Genomic DNA, 14708 nt, shown 5'->3' on the forward strand with positions numbered 1-14708 from the left:
GGACCTTTACAGCAATTAGAAAACCAACAGTTAGAGCCTTTGGGATTTGGGGGTGGGGGGTGGCTGGACTCTGGAACTCCTCAGGCCTGGACTCTGGCCACTTTCTTGCCTTGACTGTTTACAAAGTATACAATGTTTATAAAGGTAGTATTTTCCCTGTCACCTGAGTTGGTGGTGTGTTTCTGCTCAAATGGAAGTGTATCTTAGGACCCCAACACCAAGGAACCACACAGCTCTGAGGAGGAACAGTGTCCCATGGGAAGAGCATCCCGAGACATGGGATCTCAGGAACCTCACAGCTCTGAGAGGAAGGCTCCTCTGCAGAGGTGTTGTGGCTCCCCAGGGAGGGCGTCTTCAGCTGAGCTGAGGAGTTTATGAGCTTCAGACCAGCTCCTTCTCTGCTTCTCATATTCTTTGCTTCTTTTCTTCTCAGCTTCTTGTGATCAGAGAGTAACTCCAGGCAGGAAATTGCATAAAGGAGATGTATTGAAGAGAAGAATCCAGGAGGAGGAGAGATGAATCCAGGGATGACTGATCTCTGCTCCTGGACTGGACAGCAGGAACTGGACAAAGGGGCAGTACTTATGGATTTCTGAGGGGGTGGAGCTTCTCAGAGCAGAGATTTCCAGAATGAGGATTGGTGGGATTTCAAGTCCTGAGCCTGCGTCGAGGGGGAGTGCTCAGGGATTGGTAGGTATTTCTGGTTCAGGGATTGGTGGGGTTTTATGGGAAGCTCAGGGATTCGGTGGCTTTTTTCACCCACTTTCCTTACCCCAGGCCCATGCATTAAGGGTATGAAGTCCTTCCTAGCTGTAGATAACTTTTGATAAGATACCATCTTTTGTTGGGACAGTGTCCAAAGAGAAGGGAGACACGGGACCTCTGTGAAGGTTGCAGAGGAGGTGCTGCCACTGTGGTCAGTTCCTGCAGTTGTGGTTCAAGAAAGGTGTAGTCTGAAGCAGGAGAGGAGTCTCCACTGTGGACAGGTCCTCATGCTGACAGTAGGCTGAGGCAGGAAAGGTGTCTCCACTGTGGACATCTCCTGAGGGGCAGCTCCTGGTAAGGCTGGAAAGGTGGTGTGCCACCGTGGACAGCTTCTGCAGCGCCTGTGCCATCTGTAGACTGAGATATTGTGGTGGCACCATTTTGACAGGAGATGCCATTTCAGACATCTTCTGTGGGACATTTGACTGCAGCAGCCATAGGCTGGGGTAGGCTGGGGTAGGCTGGGGTAGGCTGGGGTAGGCTGGGGTGGGAAGGGGGGCTCTGCTGCCACTTTGACAGCTTTTGTGGTGCAGGGGCTTTTGTGGGGCACTGTTCAGGGATGACAGGTGTGAATAGCCCACAACAACTGTCTGGGAAAGATGGGGAACAGGTAAGGTTCTCCCATTCATATTCTAAAGTGTTTACTAGAGGCTCATTAAGCTCAATCAGAGGCCGCTTGCAAGACATCCATGTATTTTACTCTTCCCTGGGCTTCCCCACAATAGTATGCAGCCATGGACAGGGGCTTTTCCATGACAAGTACACAAAAGAGAATCTTGAGCCTGGGGCCAAAATACCTCAGAGGGTTCCCCTGTCATCATAGGTCTGTCTGTCCAACCAGGCAGTTCAAACACACTGCAGTAGACTGGAGGCTGACTATACCTGCGCCAAGAGTTATCAAGGCACAACTGTTGGGTGAGTACAGGGCTATGGTTTGGTAAGATGACAAAATAATATCTAGTGATAGGACACCCAGCTGCTGGAATTCACCAAACACTATCCAGACAGACCCAGGCGACCATAGTGGGCCTTCCACCCTAGCTACCGGGAGTCTGGAACTGGAGTCAGATGGTTCATTCCAGGGTTTCTGGGCATACAAACAACAACCTGGACTCCAGATGCAGATGCCAAGGACAGTCTTTCCATTCCCACTGCCACCTTAGAGCTCTGCCTTGCTCTTCTCCCTGCTCCCCTGTCCAGAGAGCCAGCACGTCACCTCTGCAGCCTGACCCTGACTTCCTCCCAGTTCCAGTCACTTGCTCTTCCTGTCTCAGCCATTCCTTCCATTGCTGCTACGGATGAACCTATGCTGCACTGTGGCAACATCACCCAGGTCCACGGCCTTGTGGCACTTTCAGAAGACCTTGTAGGCTTTGAGGTGTCTAGGTAAGGAGAGGGTAGCAACACTGTCACACTGATGTCCGGGACCCAGAAAGGACCAGCCTGGGTTGTAAGAGGATGACAAGGACAACTGACTTTGATTTCAGAAGCCCAGGATTTTCTTCATGGTGTTAAAGGGTGGGCCTTCCCCACCCTCAGCTACCACTTTCCTCTAAGCCAGATGGAGCATGATAGACCAAGTCCAGAAACTGCCACAGCAGGCTGCTCAAAGGCAGCAGTACTAAGACTTCTGTCAATTGCTGGGGCGAGGGGTAGAAGGGTGAAATACCACCATTTCCAGGCATGGCATGTAAACACAGGAGGGTGCAGTGTCTGCTGGGTACTGTGTATGCACACTGGCTGACCAACCTAAGTCAGCCAGCACAGACTAGTCCTGTCCACTAGCGGGGAAGTAGTGTTTGCTGGACTCAAGACTACAAAGACTGCAGACTAAGGGAATGTTTTGCTAAAGGCTTTCTAGCCCAGATACCTGGGGTTTCAGCAACTTCCCTTCTGGCAAACTGCATCTAGCTCAGGTAGTCTCCTAGGGAATTTAGCAGGTGCGACAGAAACTAGTCTCCTGGCTGACTCCAGTCAATACTTCTTTCTCACAGTGTTTAACTATAAAATAATAATTTCTATAAAGATTCACCTTTCATGTCTTCAGATTTTGAATAGCTCTTCAAGTAGCCAAGAGGCAGGATGTGACCTTTGGAGCAGAAACAGGCTCACCTGCCATTGAAATGGAAAGCTAAAGTGCCTGCCTTGTCTACTTGCCTTCAGCACAGCCTCTGTTTCCCACACGTGCTCCAGTTTCCCCTTATGAATTTGGAAGGAACCTTACACTTGGAAACATGGTGTCCTTTTCTGGACATTTCAAGCTTTTTCCCTTTACTCTTCACAGGCCCCTGGAACTCTGCTTTCTCCTTAAACAATTATGGTCAATTTGTTCAACAAAGATTGTCCTGCAGCCTGATGTCTGAATTTCCTCTTCCTCCTTCTCATCCACCCCTCCTTGTCCACATCCTCGAGACCTCTACCATCAAAATGTGTGATGTCCTCCAGGTCTGCTGCTTCAAATTTAGTCTCTAGGCAATGTCAGGCATAACACTTGCTCAAGATTTCTCGGATTCTCAACATCATCGACACCCTCAAATCTGACAGATGCTCTCTCTATTGCATTCTCTATTGTACCAGGTCTTTCCTCCCCTTGACCTCCAACCTGATTCTCCTGTATCTACTTTCCAGTGCTGGGTCTATGGATGTGGAGCACCAGACATATGTCAGGAGAGGGTATCAAATCTGAGTCTTTGTGCCCTGCTAGGCAAGCACGACTACCCGAGACTGGCCAAGAAATTTTATACATATCACATTAAATCTGCATGCTCCATATTCATCATCTATTTCCAGCACTGCATTTTTTTTTAAACAAAAGCTGGGGATATTAGTTCAGTCCTGGTAGATTGTCCCTTAAATCTCAGCACTTCAGCAGCAGACAGATACATTCACCTGGGTTCAAAGCCATTCTGATCTATACATCAAGTTCCAGGCCACGAAGGACAACCTAGTGAGCCCCCGCCTCAAACACAAAAGAAAGCTAGAATGTTGTCCTATGAAATAAAATGTTTTCTATGAAATAAAAGACATACTCAGAATATACTAAATGGATGTATATGTTGCTGCTGACATCTCACATATGAAGAAAATAGTCATTTCCACAAAAGAAAAGCAAGTGTGTTGTATTTAGTGAAATAATTCAAAACAACTCTTTCCACAGTGAAAAGCGCTGTAGTTCTTCCTTAAACTCATACGCTAGTTTTAAATCATAAAAACATTTTGAATCTACACATGTTCATAAAATTTTGATCAACTGATTTTCTTGCTTTCTAGCATAGAACTATCAAGACTTTGTTCTAGACTGATTAAATCAATCTGCTATGTACTAAAGGAATAAATCTTTCATAGAAAGTCGTTCTGAAGTAGGTATGCACTCAACATTGTCTGTAGAGATAATTTTAATTAGTACATAATACCATTAATACCATTAACTATCAATAAAAGCTGCACAAAGTAATTTGAGTTTTACACAGAGAAACCCTGTCTCGAAAAACCAAAAAAAAAAAAAAAAAAAAAGTAACTTGAGTTTTTATTTTCATGTATACAAGTGTTCCGTGAAACATGTGGGTTTGCTTTTCACTTTATAAAACTCAGACTAAAGGGCTAAGGGAGAACAAGGATCACACAGTATGTCTACAGCAAGTATTCCAACCAGGTTCAGAATTCCTCTCTGCCACAGAGGCAGCACCAACATTGGAAGAGTTCCTTAAAATATTTCCTTCATCACAGATTGTTCCTAAGACTCTGGTCATGTTCCTTGAGGCATGGATAAAGGAGGTATTTCCTAATCATATATTTCTGTCTCTTCTATTTCCACTGTTCGTGGTTGCCACTTCATGCTTTCAGGAGCCATGGTAACTACGGGCTTCGATTTGCAGTGGCAGCGTCTGTCTGTGCACATCATTATCCCAGGCTCTGTTAGTCACAAAAAATATATATATGGTTTTAACAGAATGAACTAATTGTGATACTGCTGTCATTTTTATGTGCTTCATTTCCTCAAGCATCCCTCTGTTCATAGTCATTTCTGCCTTGACTCTACTACAATGCCATCAAACTTGATGAGACTCCCGTTATTCCTTTCTGGTAATGTTTCCAAACTGGTGACCTCACCACAAGGACAGTGGAAACAGGGACTAAATTGTTAATTATAATTGGAGGCCACTTGAAGAGCTATTCAAAATCTAAAGACATGAAAGGTGAATCTTGATAGAAATTACTATTTTATAGTTAAACACTGTGGGAAAGAAGATAAATTTCAGATGTCTAGAAAAGACTGCATCTTTACAATTTTTAAAATGCACATAGAGAGTTTAAAACATAAAAAACTAGTAGCCTGTGTATTAAGAAAGAATACAAGAAAAGAGTCTGTGCTGATACATTTTAACAACTTTATTAACAAGAAATTCTACACAGAATAACAACAACGGGAAGAAACTCTGTGTTCTTGTTAGCATTTTTATCAACTTTAAAGAGGCTAGGGTCTGAGAGCTCCTACCAAGGAATTGCTTCTATTGGGGTTCATGGGCAAGTCTGTGGAGGTGTCAGTTTTCTTGATTGGTGATTGATGTGGGTAGGCACAGCCTACTGTTGAGTGGCGCCACTCCTGAACAGGTGGTCCTGGGGTGGTATAATGATACCAGATTGAGCAAGCCAGGGAGAGAAAGCCAGTAAGCAGCACTCCTCCATGACCTCTGCTTCAGTTCCTGCCTCCTGGTCCCTGCTTTGGGATTCTGCCTTGATTTCCCTTGGTGATGAGCTACAACACAACTCTAAGCTAAAATAAACCATTTCCTCATGGAGATGCTTTTGTAATGGTGTTTTGACACAAGGGAAACCTAAGTAACATTCGTCAGAAATGATATGAAACAACCACTCATTTTGTATTTTTTCTTAGTGCCATAAAATTGAAAGGAGAAAATCAATTTATTAAATGGTTTTCAATAAGGTAAATAGCATACTGTCAAAGTTGTCTCGTTTTTCCCAAGGCCTTTTTACCCAAATTACAGATGGTAATACTTTAAAAAAATATTCTATGCCACCATCATGGCAAAATATTTGCAGTATTTAACATTTAACCTTGTCAGGACTCTACAAGTATTTGCAATCTGTTTAATTCATTTTGAATTATTGCTCACTAGGACATCAGTATTAGCTGAATGCTCATTATGTACACTGTCTTATTTTAAAATGTTTGTCATATTACCATCCACTTTTTAAAAAACGTAACTGTTAGAAACTGCTAATTAAGATTTATCCAGTGTTTGAACTAGAAAACACTGCAGTGAGATGGCTTGGAAGTCACACAGAATGCATAGCAGAATCCTGGATACAATGTAACATGATAAACAGAGCTTTAATATTATATACATAGGTAAAACATTTGCATGACTTATTCCATTTAATAACCCAATGTTATCTTGACATCACAGATGACAAATTTGAGGCACAGTAAGTTATCTTACCCAAAGTTAAAATATATTAAATGCAAACACCTTTACACACAGTGGGATTTCCTGTTAGTGTCACCTCCTACTAGTCTTCTTATATTTCAGGAGAATCTCCTCCTTCACATAGTTGGGTTCTTTTAGACTCAAATCAGGCTGCACTTAGACTCCTGCATTCCCTGCAGGCTTTATAAGAGGTGCCTGATTCAGACCTTCTGCCACATGTGTCTATGAAGTTATCTTTGTTATATCTCAGAGCAAAACTCTGTCTCCATAACAACATTATTACTAAACCATGGCTTTATGAATCCTAATTACTGTTCTTACCAAATTGTGCCTAATAGCTATGCGATAATTTAAATGAACAGATTACGTGAGTGAATGAAAAGAAATTCATTGAAACATTATAAGAAGGAAGGTAAATATCTGGGTTCCAATTCAACTTTTTGAGTTTACTCCAATGATTTAGGCAGGTGCAGAACTTTCTTCTGTCTACTGTACCCCAAGGTAAACTTGGTAAATTATGAACTTCTCTTAAACTAGGACTTTCAACATTGCTAAAATTAAGAAAATTAATAAGGTGTTGGTCAACCTATGACCCATCTAAAATATGAAAAGACCTCCCAAACTTGCAAATCGTTATACCAGGACAGTATTATTCCTGGAGAGGCTGTGAGAATAGGGATGTTGCCCATATCTATCCTCTGAAATGGAGGCAGATATGGATCTGTCTGCATAGGATACATTTTAGTGTTTACCTCATGTTTGCCACATACTATCTTTTTATGCTGAAAGATCTAATGTTCACCAAAAAGGTCTGGTCTAGATTGCTTAAGTGACCCAGCTGAAAAGTTGAACTTTGGGTAATTTAAATTATACAAAGTAGAAACTGATACTCTAGTAATAACAAATATAATGTAGTCTATGTTCAATTACACTTACCTAAATATGAAATCCAATTGTATTTATAGCACACAACAATTTGTTAATCAGACCAATAGGCTTATTCTTAATTTTAAAAAAATCAGTAAAATTTTAAGAGTCTATAGATATAATATGGCAATATCATTATTAGGGTTCTTTTGGGTCCAGAAGAAAGAAAACAAGTCAGAAACTATTGTCCTAAACAACCAGATGAAAGTGAGTAGTGCATTTTTAACTACCTAGCTAGCAGAATGCTTGATTAGTTTCTTTTAACCTATGCTAAAGTCTTAAAGCAAAACAGTATTGTTGACGAATTAACTTTAAATACTTACATACCTGCTGTGGATTATTTATAGTCTCTTTGCAACTGATTTCATCTTCTAAAGACATCACCTCTACTTCAGATTCTGCTAATTACAATAAATTATGAATACCAATTACCTGAAAACAATTATCTCTATTACCACCCATAGAATTCATTTTGATATAAACCAGTCTATTTTTTTTCAGAGCTGAGGACCCAACTCAGGGCCTTGTGCTTGCTAGGCAAGTGCTCTACCTCTGAGCTAAATCTCCAACCCCAGAATTCATTTTCAAATCAGAGATTATTTTACCCAATTAAGTTAAAAGTCACTTAAAATAATTATTTACTTTTTTAAGACAAACATCTAATTTTATAAAATATCACTGTCACATGGTCATGGTCATGCCCCCGAATGCTTCCATGTTTGAGATATGTAAACACCCAAAAGATCTATTCATCCACTAAAAAAAAAAATGAACTCTTCAGAAATAGATTTTAAACTGTATTGTAAATTATAATGGAAAACAAGTCCAGCCTGGAATGATGAATAGCAGTGCATGCACATGTGGCATCAAGATGTTGAAGTCTTCCATCACTGATATCCACCAGGTTTTTTACACAGCACTTTTTTTCTGTACCTGGAAATCACTAATTACTAGGCTGGCAGGTCAGTATCCCCCCATGATCTGTCTCCAGCTCCCAGGACTGGGATTACAGGCATGGGCTACTATATAAATGTTCACTTGTTCTCATTTTTTAAGATAATCAATAAGAGTAAGAATAAGTAGATTGTGTGCTTGTCATGTGAGACATACTGCTTTTGAAACCAGCTCCAAAAGGAAATATAATAAAGATTAAAATAAAATGGAGTAAGAGGGTAAGACACTTGTATGGTAAGCAAATAATTGTCTGTTATACAATAGCATGTCCTGCATTCTGGTTACAGATCAGATACAAGACTGATGAACACTATTAACTTAAATGATGCATAAAATGGCGTAGAACACACTTTAGACAAAGAGTGTGAATATACTTAATATCCTATTAGTTCAATTTAATTTCCTTTTTCTTTTATAATTTGAAGTTAGTTTATTCTAAATATTCACATATGTGTGTTTGAGAAAGTGACTGAAGAGGCCTACAGAGGCAGAGGCATCAGCTCCCATCCAACAGGATTTATACATGTTTGTGAGCCCCCTGAGGTGGGAGCTGGGAACTGAGGTCAGGTCCTCTGCAACAACAGCATGCACTTTTAACTTCTGAGACATGTCTTCTACATCAGTTTATTTGTTTGTTTGGTTGGTTGGTTGGTTGGTTTGGTTTTTCAAGGCAGGGTTTCTCTGTGTAGCCCTGGCTGTCCTGGAACTCGCTTTGTAGATCAGGCTGGCCTCAAACTCAGAAATCCACCTGCCTCTGCCTCCCAAGTGCTGATATTAAAGGCGTGCACCACCACTACCTGGCATTGTTGTTATTTTTAAAAGAGGGTACTTGTAACATTTCCAGAGTAAATCAGAAGCTCTGAGTTCAGTCTCCTAGCTCACAGCCTATAAGCCTCATGTACAGGCTATACACGTGCACTAGGGATAGAACAGCATTAAGCATTTTAAAATTCTGGAATATCTCACAAGTCTTATAATAAATGTTAACAACTCTACCAATAACGGGAATACACACTGGAGAATTCACATTAATGAGATATAAAAATAGAAACATCTAACTTGAATCTTACATTTAAAAATAATTTTACTGATTCTGACCAGTCCTGTGTGTGTGATTCTCAACCCCCAGGATTGGCCCAGTTGTGTGTTCTATGCACCAGCCCAGTCTGGTCAACCCAACTGACTGTAGCTGGTTAATGCCACATCAACCTCCAGGGTTTGCTTCGATATGGATTGACAAGCTCCCTTGACCTAGCCTGAGGGCACCATACAAACTTAAACAATGGTGCACATTGGTGCCTGGATCTAGCCTGTGATATGATGAGAACCTTATCTAGTTCTGAGTGATAGAAACATTACATGCCGATGCCATCCCCAAACTTGGATTGGCCACACAGCCTGGACACTGGTCTAGCCTGGTGAGTACCCAAGATCCCAGGCTACTCATGTCGACCTCATAACTCCAGACATAGCTCAGGTAACACAGCATGCAAAGCACCCAAGTAGTCTCAACTCTTTAGTCTATTAATGTGTTCTCTTGTTTACCCCTAATCTGGATTACCCCTAATTCGCTCTGTTTCTCAAATAAAAAATCAAAACCAAGTATCTGAAGCATCGATCAACCAACTCACACCTGAGTTGAACTCAACCCAGAGTGGACAACAAAAATCAAACAAATTTCTACTCAACAGAGGCATCCTAGAATCTCACATTAGGCATATAGCCAATATAATAAGTTCACACCCCTATGTCTCATCACAAAATGACAACAAACAAGATGAAAGACCAAAATGATATAGCTCCTCCAATCTCACTAGGTCTCACACACACACACACAAAATGTTCTCCAATGAAAATTACCTACATGAACCCCAAAACACATAACTTAAAAGAACATTCCCAAACTTCACCAAATAATTCAAGGAGCTTGAGGAAGACATGAGCAACAGCTCAGTCAAATTAGTGAGACTAATAGTAGACACATGAATGATGCCAACGAAAACAGTAACCACAAGACAAAAATGAAATGAAGGCAATTTAGAATTTGAAAACTGAATTCAGTAAAAGACAGAAATGGTGAAGAGAACTCAATCTGAAAATAAAGTGCATGGAAAAACTAGTCAGGCAGAAGCCTCACAAGTAGAATTGTGAGGATCAATGTGAAAAAAATGGATCAAGTAGAAGGTAATAAATTACTTGTATTTGAAGTACAAGAATCAGAGCACACAGTAGGGAATGTGAAGAGACTAAACACTTGAAAGGATGCAAAGGATCTGGGAGACACCATGAAATACAAAAATGTTTGAATTCTAGACACAGATGAAGAGTCCTAGGTCAATGGCCTAGAACGTATCTTCAAAACTGCAACAGATGAAATTTTTCCCAAATCAAAACAAAAAACATATCCATAGATACAATAAGCATAAAGAACACAAAGTAAACAGAGGCAGGGAAAAGCTTCCCTATATTATAGTTAAAACACTAAATATACGCATAAAAAGTATTGAAAACTGCAAGAGAAAAAAACACAAGCCACCTAAAAAGGAAAATCTATCAGAACAGCACTGAATTTCTCAATGTATTTTTAAAAGCCAGAAGAACCTATAACAAAGTGGCCCAAACTCTAAAGCTGGAGTACAGCAACTTGAAAAATTGTCTGTCAGAGGTAGAGAAAGAAAAATTTTCCGTGACATAAACAACTTTAAATCCATCAAATCAGCCCTACACAGAATACCAGAGACAATACTTCTGACTTAAGAGAGGAATAAACATAGTCAAGAGACTATATATGGAACGCAAATGAAGACATAATTGCTAAAACACAAAGTATTTCCAAGAATGTACACACTGGGGGGGGGGGGGGGGTGTGGCTATAATCAAGACACCTCTTTCAATAACGACTGTAAATAGCAATGGCCTCCACTCCCCAGCAAAAGACAAATATTAACTGAATGGATTAAGAAATAAAATTTGTCTACAAGAAACTCACCTTAGCATTAAAGACAGGCAGCACCTCAAAGTGAAAGGATGGACAAAGTATTGAGAGCAAATTGGACCAGAAGGAAAGCAGGTGATACTGTCCTAATATCTGACAAAATAGATTTCACACTAAAATTAATCAGACTTTAAGAAGGACACTGCTTGCCAGGCAATGGTGGCACATGCCTTTAATCCCAGCACTTGGGAGGCAGAGGCAGGCGGATTTCTGAGTTCGAGGCCAGCCTGGACTACAGAGTGAGTTCCAGGACAGCCAGAACTACACAGAGAAACCCTGTCTTAAAAAAAAAAACACCAAAAAAGGACACTTCTTTTACTGAATAATTAATGAAAGATATTATAATCCTAAACATATATGCATCAAAATCTGGTGCATCCAATTTCATAAAAAGCTAACTACTAGAATTAGAGACAGAAGAACTCCAATTCAATAATAGATTTCAATGCCTTACTTTCTCTAATTGGTCATCTGGAAATAATAAAGAAATTTCAGGATTAAATGACATCATATATCAAATAGACATAACATATATCTAGTGAATATTTCACCCTAATGCCAAAGAATATATATTCTACTCAGAAGCCCCTCTAAAATAGACTATATTCTGATAAATAAAACAAATGCTGACTAATACAGAAAAAAAATGAAATAACTTAGCTGAAACTCAAATGCTATAAAGCTCAAAATCAACAAGTGAATAACCAGTAATTACAAAACTGCTGGCACATGCCTTTAATTCCAGCCCTCACAAGGCAGAGGCAAACTCTGTGAGTTTGACGTCAGTCTGGTCTTCAGAGTGAGTTGCAGAATATCCAGAGCAACCACACAGAGCTTTTCTCAGGAAACAAACAAACAATGCATCACTGAATGATGAATAAGCCAAAGAAGAAATTAAGACAATTTTTTAAGTTCCTGGAATTAAATTAAACTGACAAAGCAACAATATCTCTGGAACACACAAAACACAGTCCTAAAAGAGAAATTTACAGCTCTGCATGTGTACATGAAAAATCCTGAAGCATCATGAATAAATAATTCAAGGTTGCAGTGCAAGAAGGAGTGGGGGATGGAGAACAGAACAAATCCAAACACTGAATACAGCGAGGAATAATCTTTAAAAATAGAGTAGAAATGGATAGAAATAAAGAAAATACAAAGAATCAATGAATCTAAGAGCTGGTTTTTTTTTGAAAAGATAAACAATATCAAAAGATCCTTGACCCAACTAACTAGAGATAACCCAAATTATGAGAGTCAGAGATCACATCAAGCACCAAAGAAATTCAAACCATAAAGGAATCATTTTAAATATGTACTTCATTAAGAAAGAAAATCTAAAAGAAATGGATGAATTTCTGGATTCACCCAAGCCACCTAAGTTAAACCAAGAGATCAAACCCTAAACAGGCCATAATAAATGAGAAAATTAAAACAATAAAACTCTACTATAAAAATATCCCAGTGTAGAAAGAATTTCTTATAAGCATCACCTGACAATAAAAAACACCTATGGTCAAGGAGCTGAGGCAGCACATAGGAGATGAGACACTAGTAGGAAGAGAGAAAATTCTGGGAAATAGAGATATAAAGGAGAGATCCGAGCTAGATCCTGAGATGCTAGAAGCTAAGAAGAAGTGGCCAGGACTAGAGGAGAGGTAAACTAACCATGCAGAAGACATAGAACTGTCTAAATGGATTAAACACGTTAAAAGCTAGTCAGGGGATGAGGCAAAGCTTATGACCGAGGCATTTAATAATAAACAATTAGTCTCAGAGTCATTATTGTTGGCAACTAAGTGGCTGAGAAGAAAAATTCATTTAATTTTTTTTTACAGCCCAGGATTCTCAGCAGAATTCTCCCAGATTCCTCAAAGGTCTACAAGCAATATTTCCTACATTAATTTTTAAAAATAAAAACAGAAGGAGCATCTCCAAACTCCATCTATGGAGCCAGTGTTACTTTAAACCTACAACCAACTAACAACACAAAAAGAAAAGGAAAAGGAAAAAAGCAAAGGAAAAGAAAGGGAAGTCGAGGGAAAAGGCAAGGAGGAAAGGGAAGGGGAAAGGGTAGAGGGAAGGCAAAGAGGGAAAAGGAAGGGGAAAGGGTAGAGGGAAGGAGAAGAGGGAAAAGGAAGGAGAAGAGGGAAAAGGGAAGGGAAAAGGGAAGTGGGAAGAAGAGAGAAGAGGGAAGAGGGAAAAAGAGGGAAAGGGAAAAGAAAAAAGAGGGAAAAGGGAAAGGGGGAAGGGAAGGAAATTACAGGCCAACATCTCTTATGAACATATATGAAAAAAATCCTCAATAAAACACTTGCAAGCTGAAGACAGTCTTATATTAAAAAGGTCACTCAACAGCCGATATGGATGTCAGGAAGTGCATGCTGACAGGAGCCTGATGCTGCTGTCTCCTCAAAGGTCTGCCAGAGTCTGACATATCCAGAGGCAGATGCTCACAGCTACCCATTGATCTGATCAAGGGTTCCCAATGAAGAAGTTAGAGGACTGAAGGAGCTGAAAGGGTTGGTGGCCCCAAGAGGAGAGCAATAGTGCCAGCCAACTAGAGCTCCCCAGGGTCTAAACCACCAGCCTGGGAGCACAAAGGGAGACACCCATGACTTCAGCTGTATACTTAGGAGAGGATGGCCTTGTTGGGCATGGGTGGGAGAGGAGATCCCTGGTCCCATGAAGGCTGAACACCGAGGGGGGAGGAATTCGAGGGTGGGAAGAGGGGAAGTGGGGGAACACCCTTGTGGAGGCAGGAGAGGGGATGGGATAGGGGGTTCCTGGGTGGTGGTGGGGAATTGGGTAAAAAAAGAGTAAAAAAATTAAAATAAAATAAAATAAATAAAAAGGTCACTCACCAAAATGAAGTTTCTTTCTCCCAGAGATTCAGAAATGGTTCAATATACAGAATCCAATAAATGTAATAAATCATATAAATAGGCTTATAGAACAAAACACAAGATCATCTCAATAGATGTCGAAAACCTTTTGACAAAATCCAATGCCCACATAATAAAAGCCCTAGAAAGAATAGGACTGGGGGAACTTGCCTCATCATAATAAAGGCAATATGACAAACCCACAGGCAACATCATTTGAAATGGAGAAAGAATGAAAGCAATCCCATTGAAATCTGGATGAGACAGGGCTGTCCACTATCCCCACTCCTTTTCAATATGAAGTTTGAAGCACTAGCTAGGACAGTAAAGGACAAACAAATTAAATAGACACAAATAGAAAAAGAAAATGTCCCCCTTCCAGCCAGTCCTTTCTGCTGGGACAGACTGCTAGCTAGTCTGCTCTCCTGAAGATACCACATCCTGAGGCATCCCAGGAGATCCGCTGCACACAGGGCAAATGAGCAACCAATAGCTGGCTTGTCTGCTCCCCTGAAGACATCACAGCTTGAAAGCATCACAGGAGTTCCTCTGTACACAGGGCAACAGGGCACCCAACACCACAGTCTGAAGACTTTCCAGGAGCTCTGTGGCATGCTGGGCAACTGACCCAACAAACTGAAAGCCTCCCTGGAGTTCTGGTGCACACAGGGAAGCAGAAACCACAGTCCATAGGCCTCCTAGAGAACAGCTTCACACAGGACAACAGCTTGA

At 40.6% G+C, this 14708-nt stretch overlaps 1 protein-coding gene across 1 annotated transcript in view; it reads right to left on the bottom strand.

The window, feature by feature from the left end:
* Positions 1-5137: 5137 nt before the first annotated feature.
* LOC143439592 (uncharacterized) overlaps positions 5138-14708 on the bottom strand; it is a 62744-nt gene continuing 53173 nt past the window's right edge. The window contains exons 10-11 of the mRNA XM_076925930.1: positions 7470-7540; positions 5138-5382 (exon numbers count right to left, since the gene is read on the bottom strand). Of these exons, the coding sequence (XP_076782045.1) occupies positions 5347-5382; positions 7470-7540 (107 nt within the window). The 3' untranslated portion in view covers positions 5138-5346. The remainder of the gene's footprint in view (positions 5383-7469; positions 7541-14708) is intronic.

The sequence above is a fragment of the Arvicanthis niloticus genome, chromosome 27, assembly GCF_011762505.2.
Source record: "Arvicanthis niloticus isolate mArvNil1 chromosome 27, mArvNil1.pat.X, whole genome shotgun sequence".
Taxonomy (NCBI): domain Eukaryota; kingdom Metazoa; phylum Chordata; class Mammalia; order Rodentia; family Muridae; genus Arvicanthis; species Arvicanthis niloticus.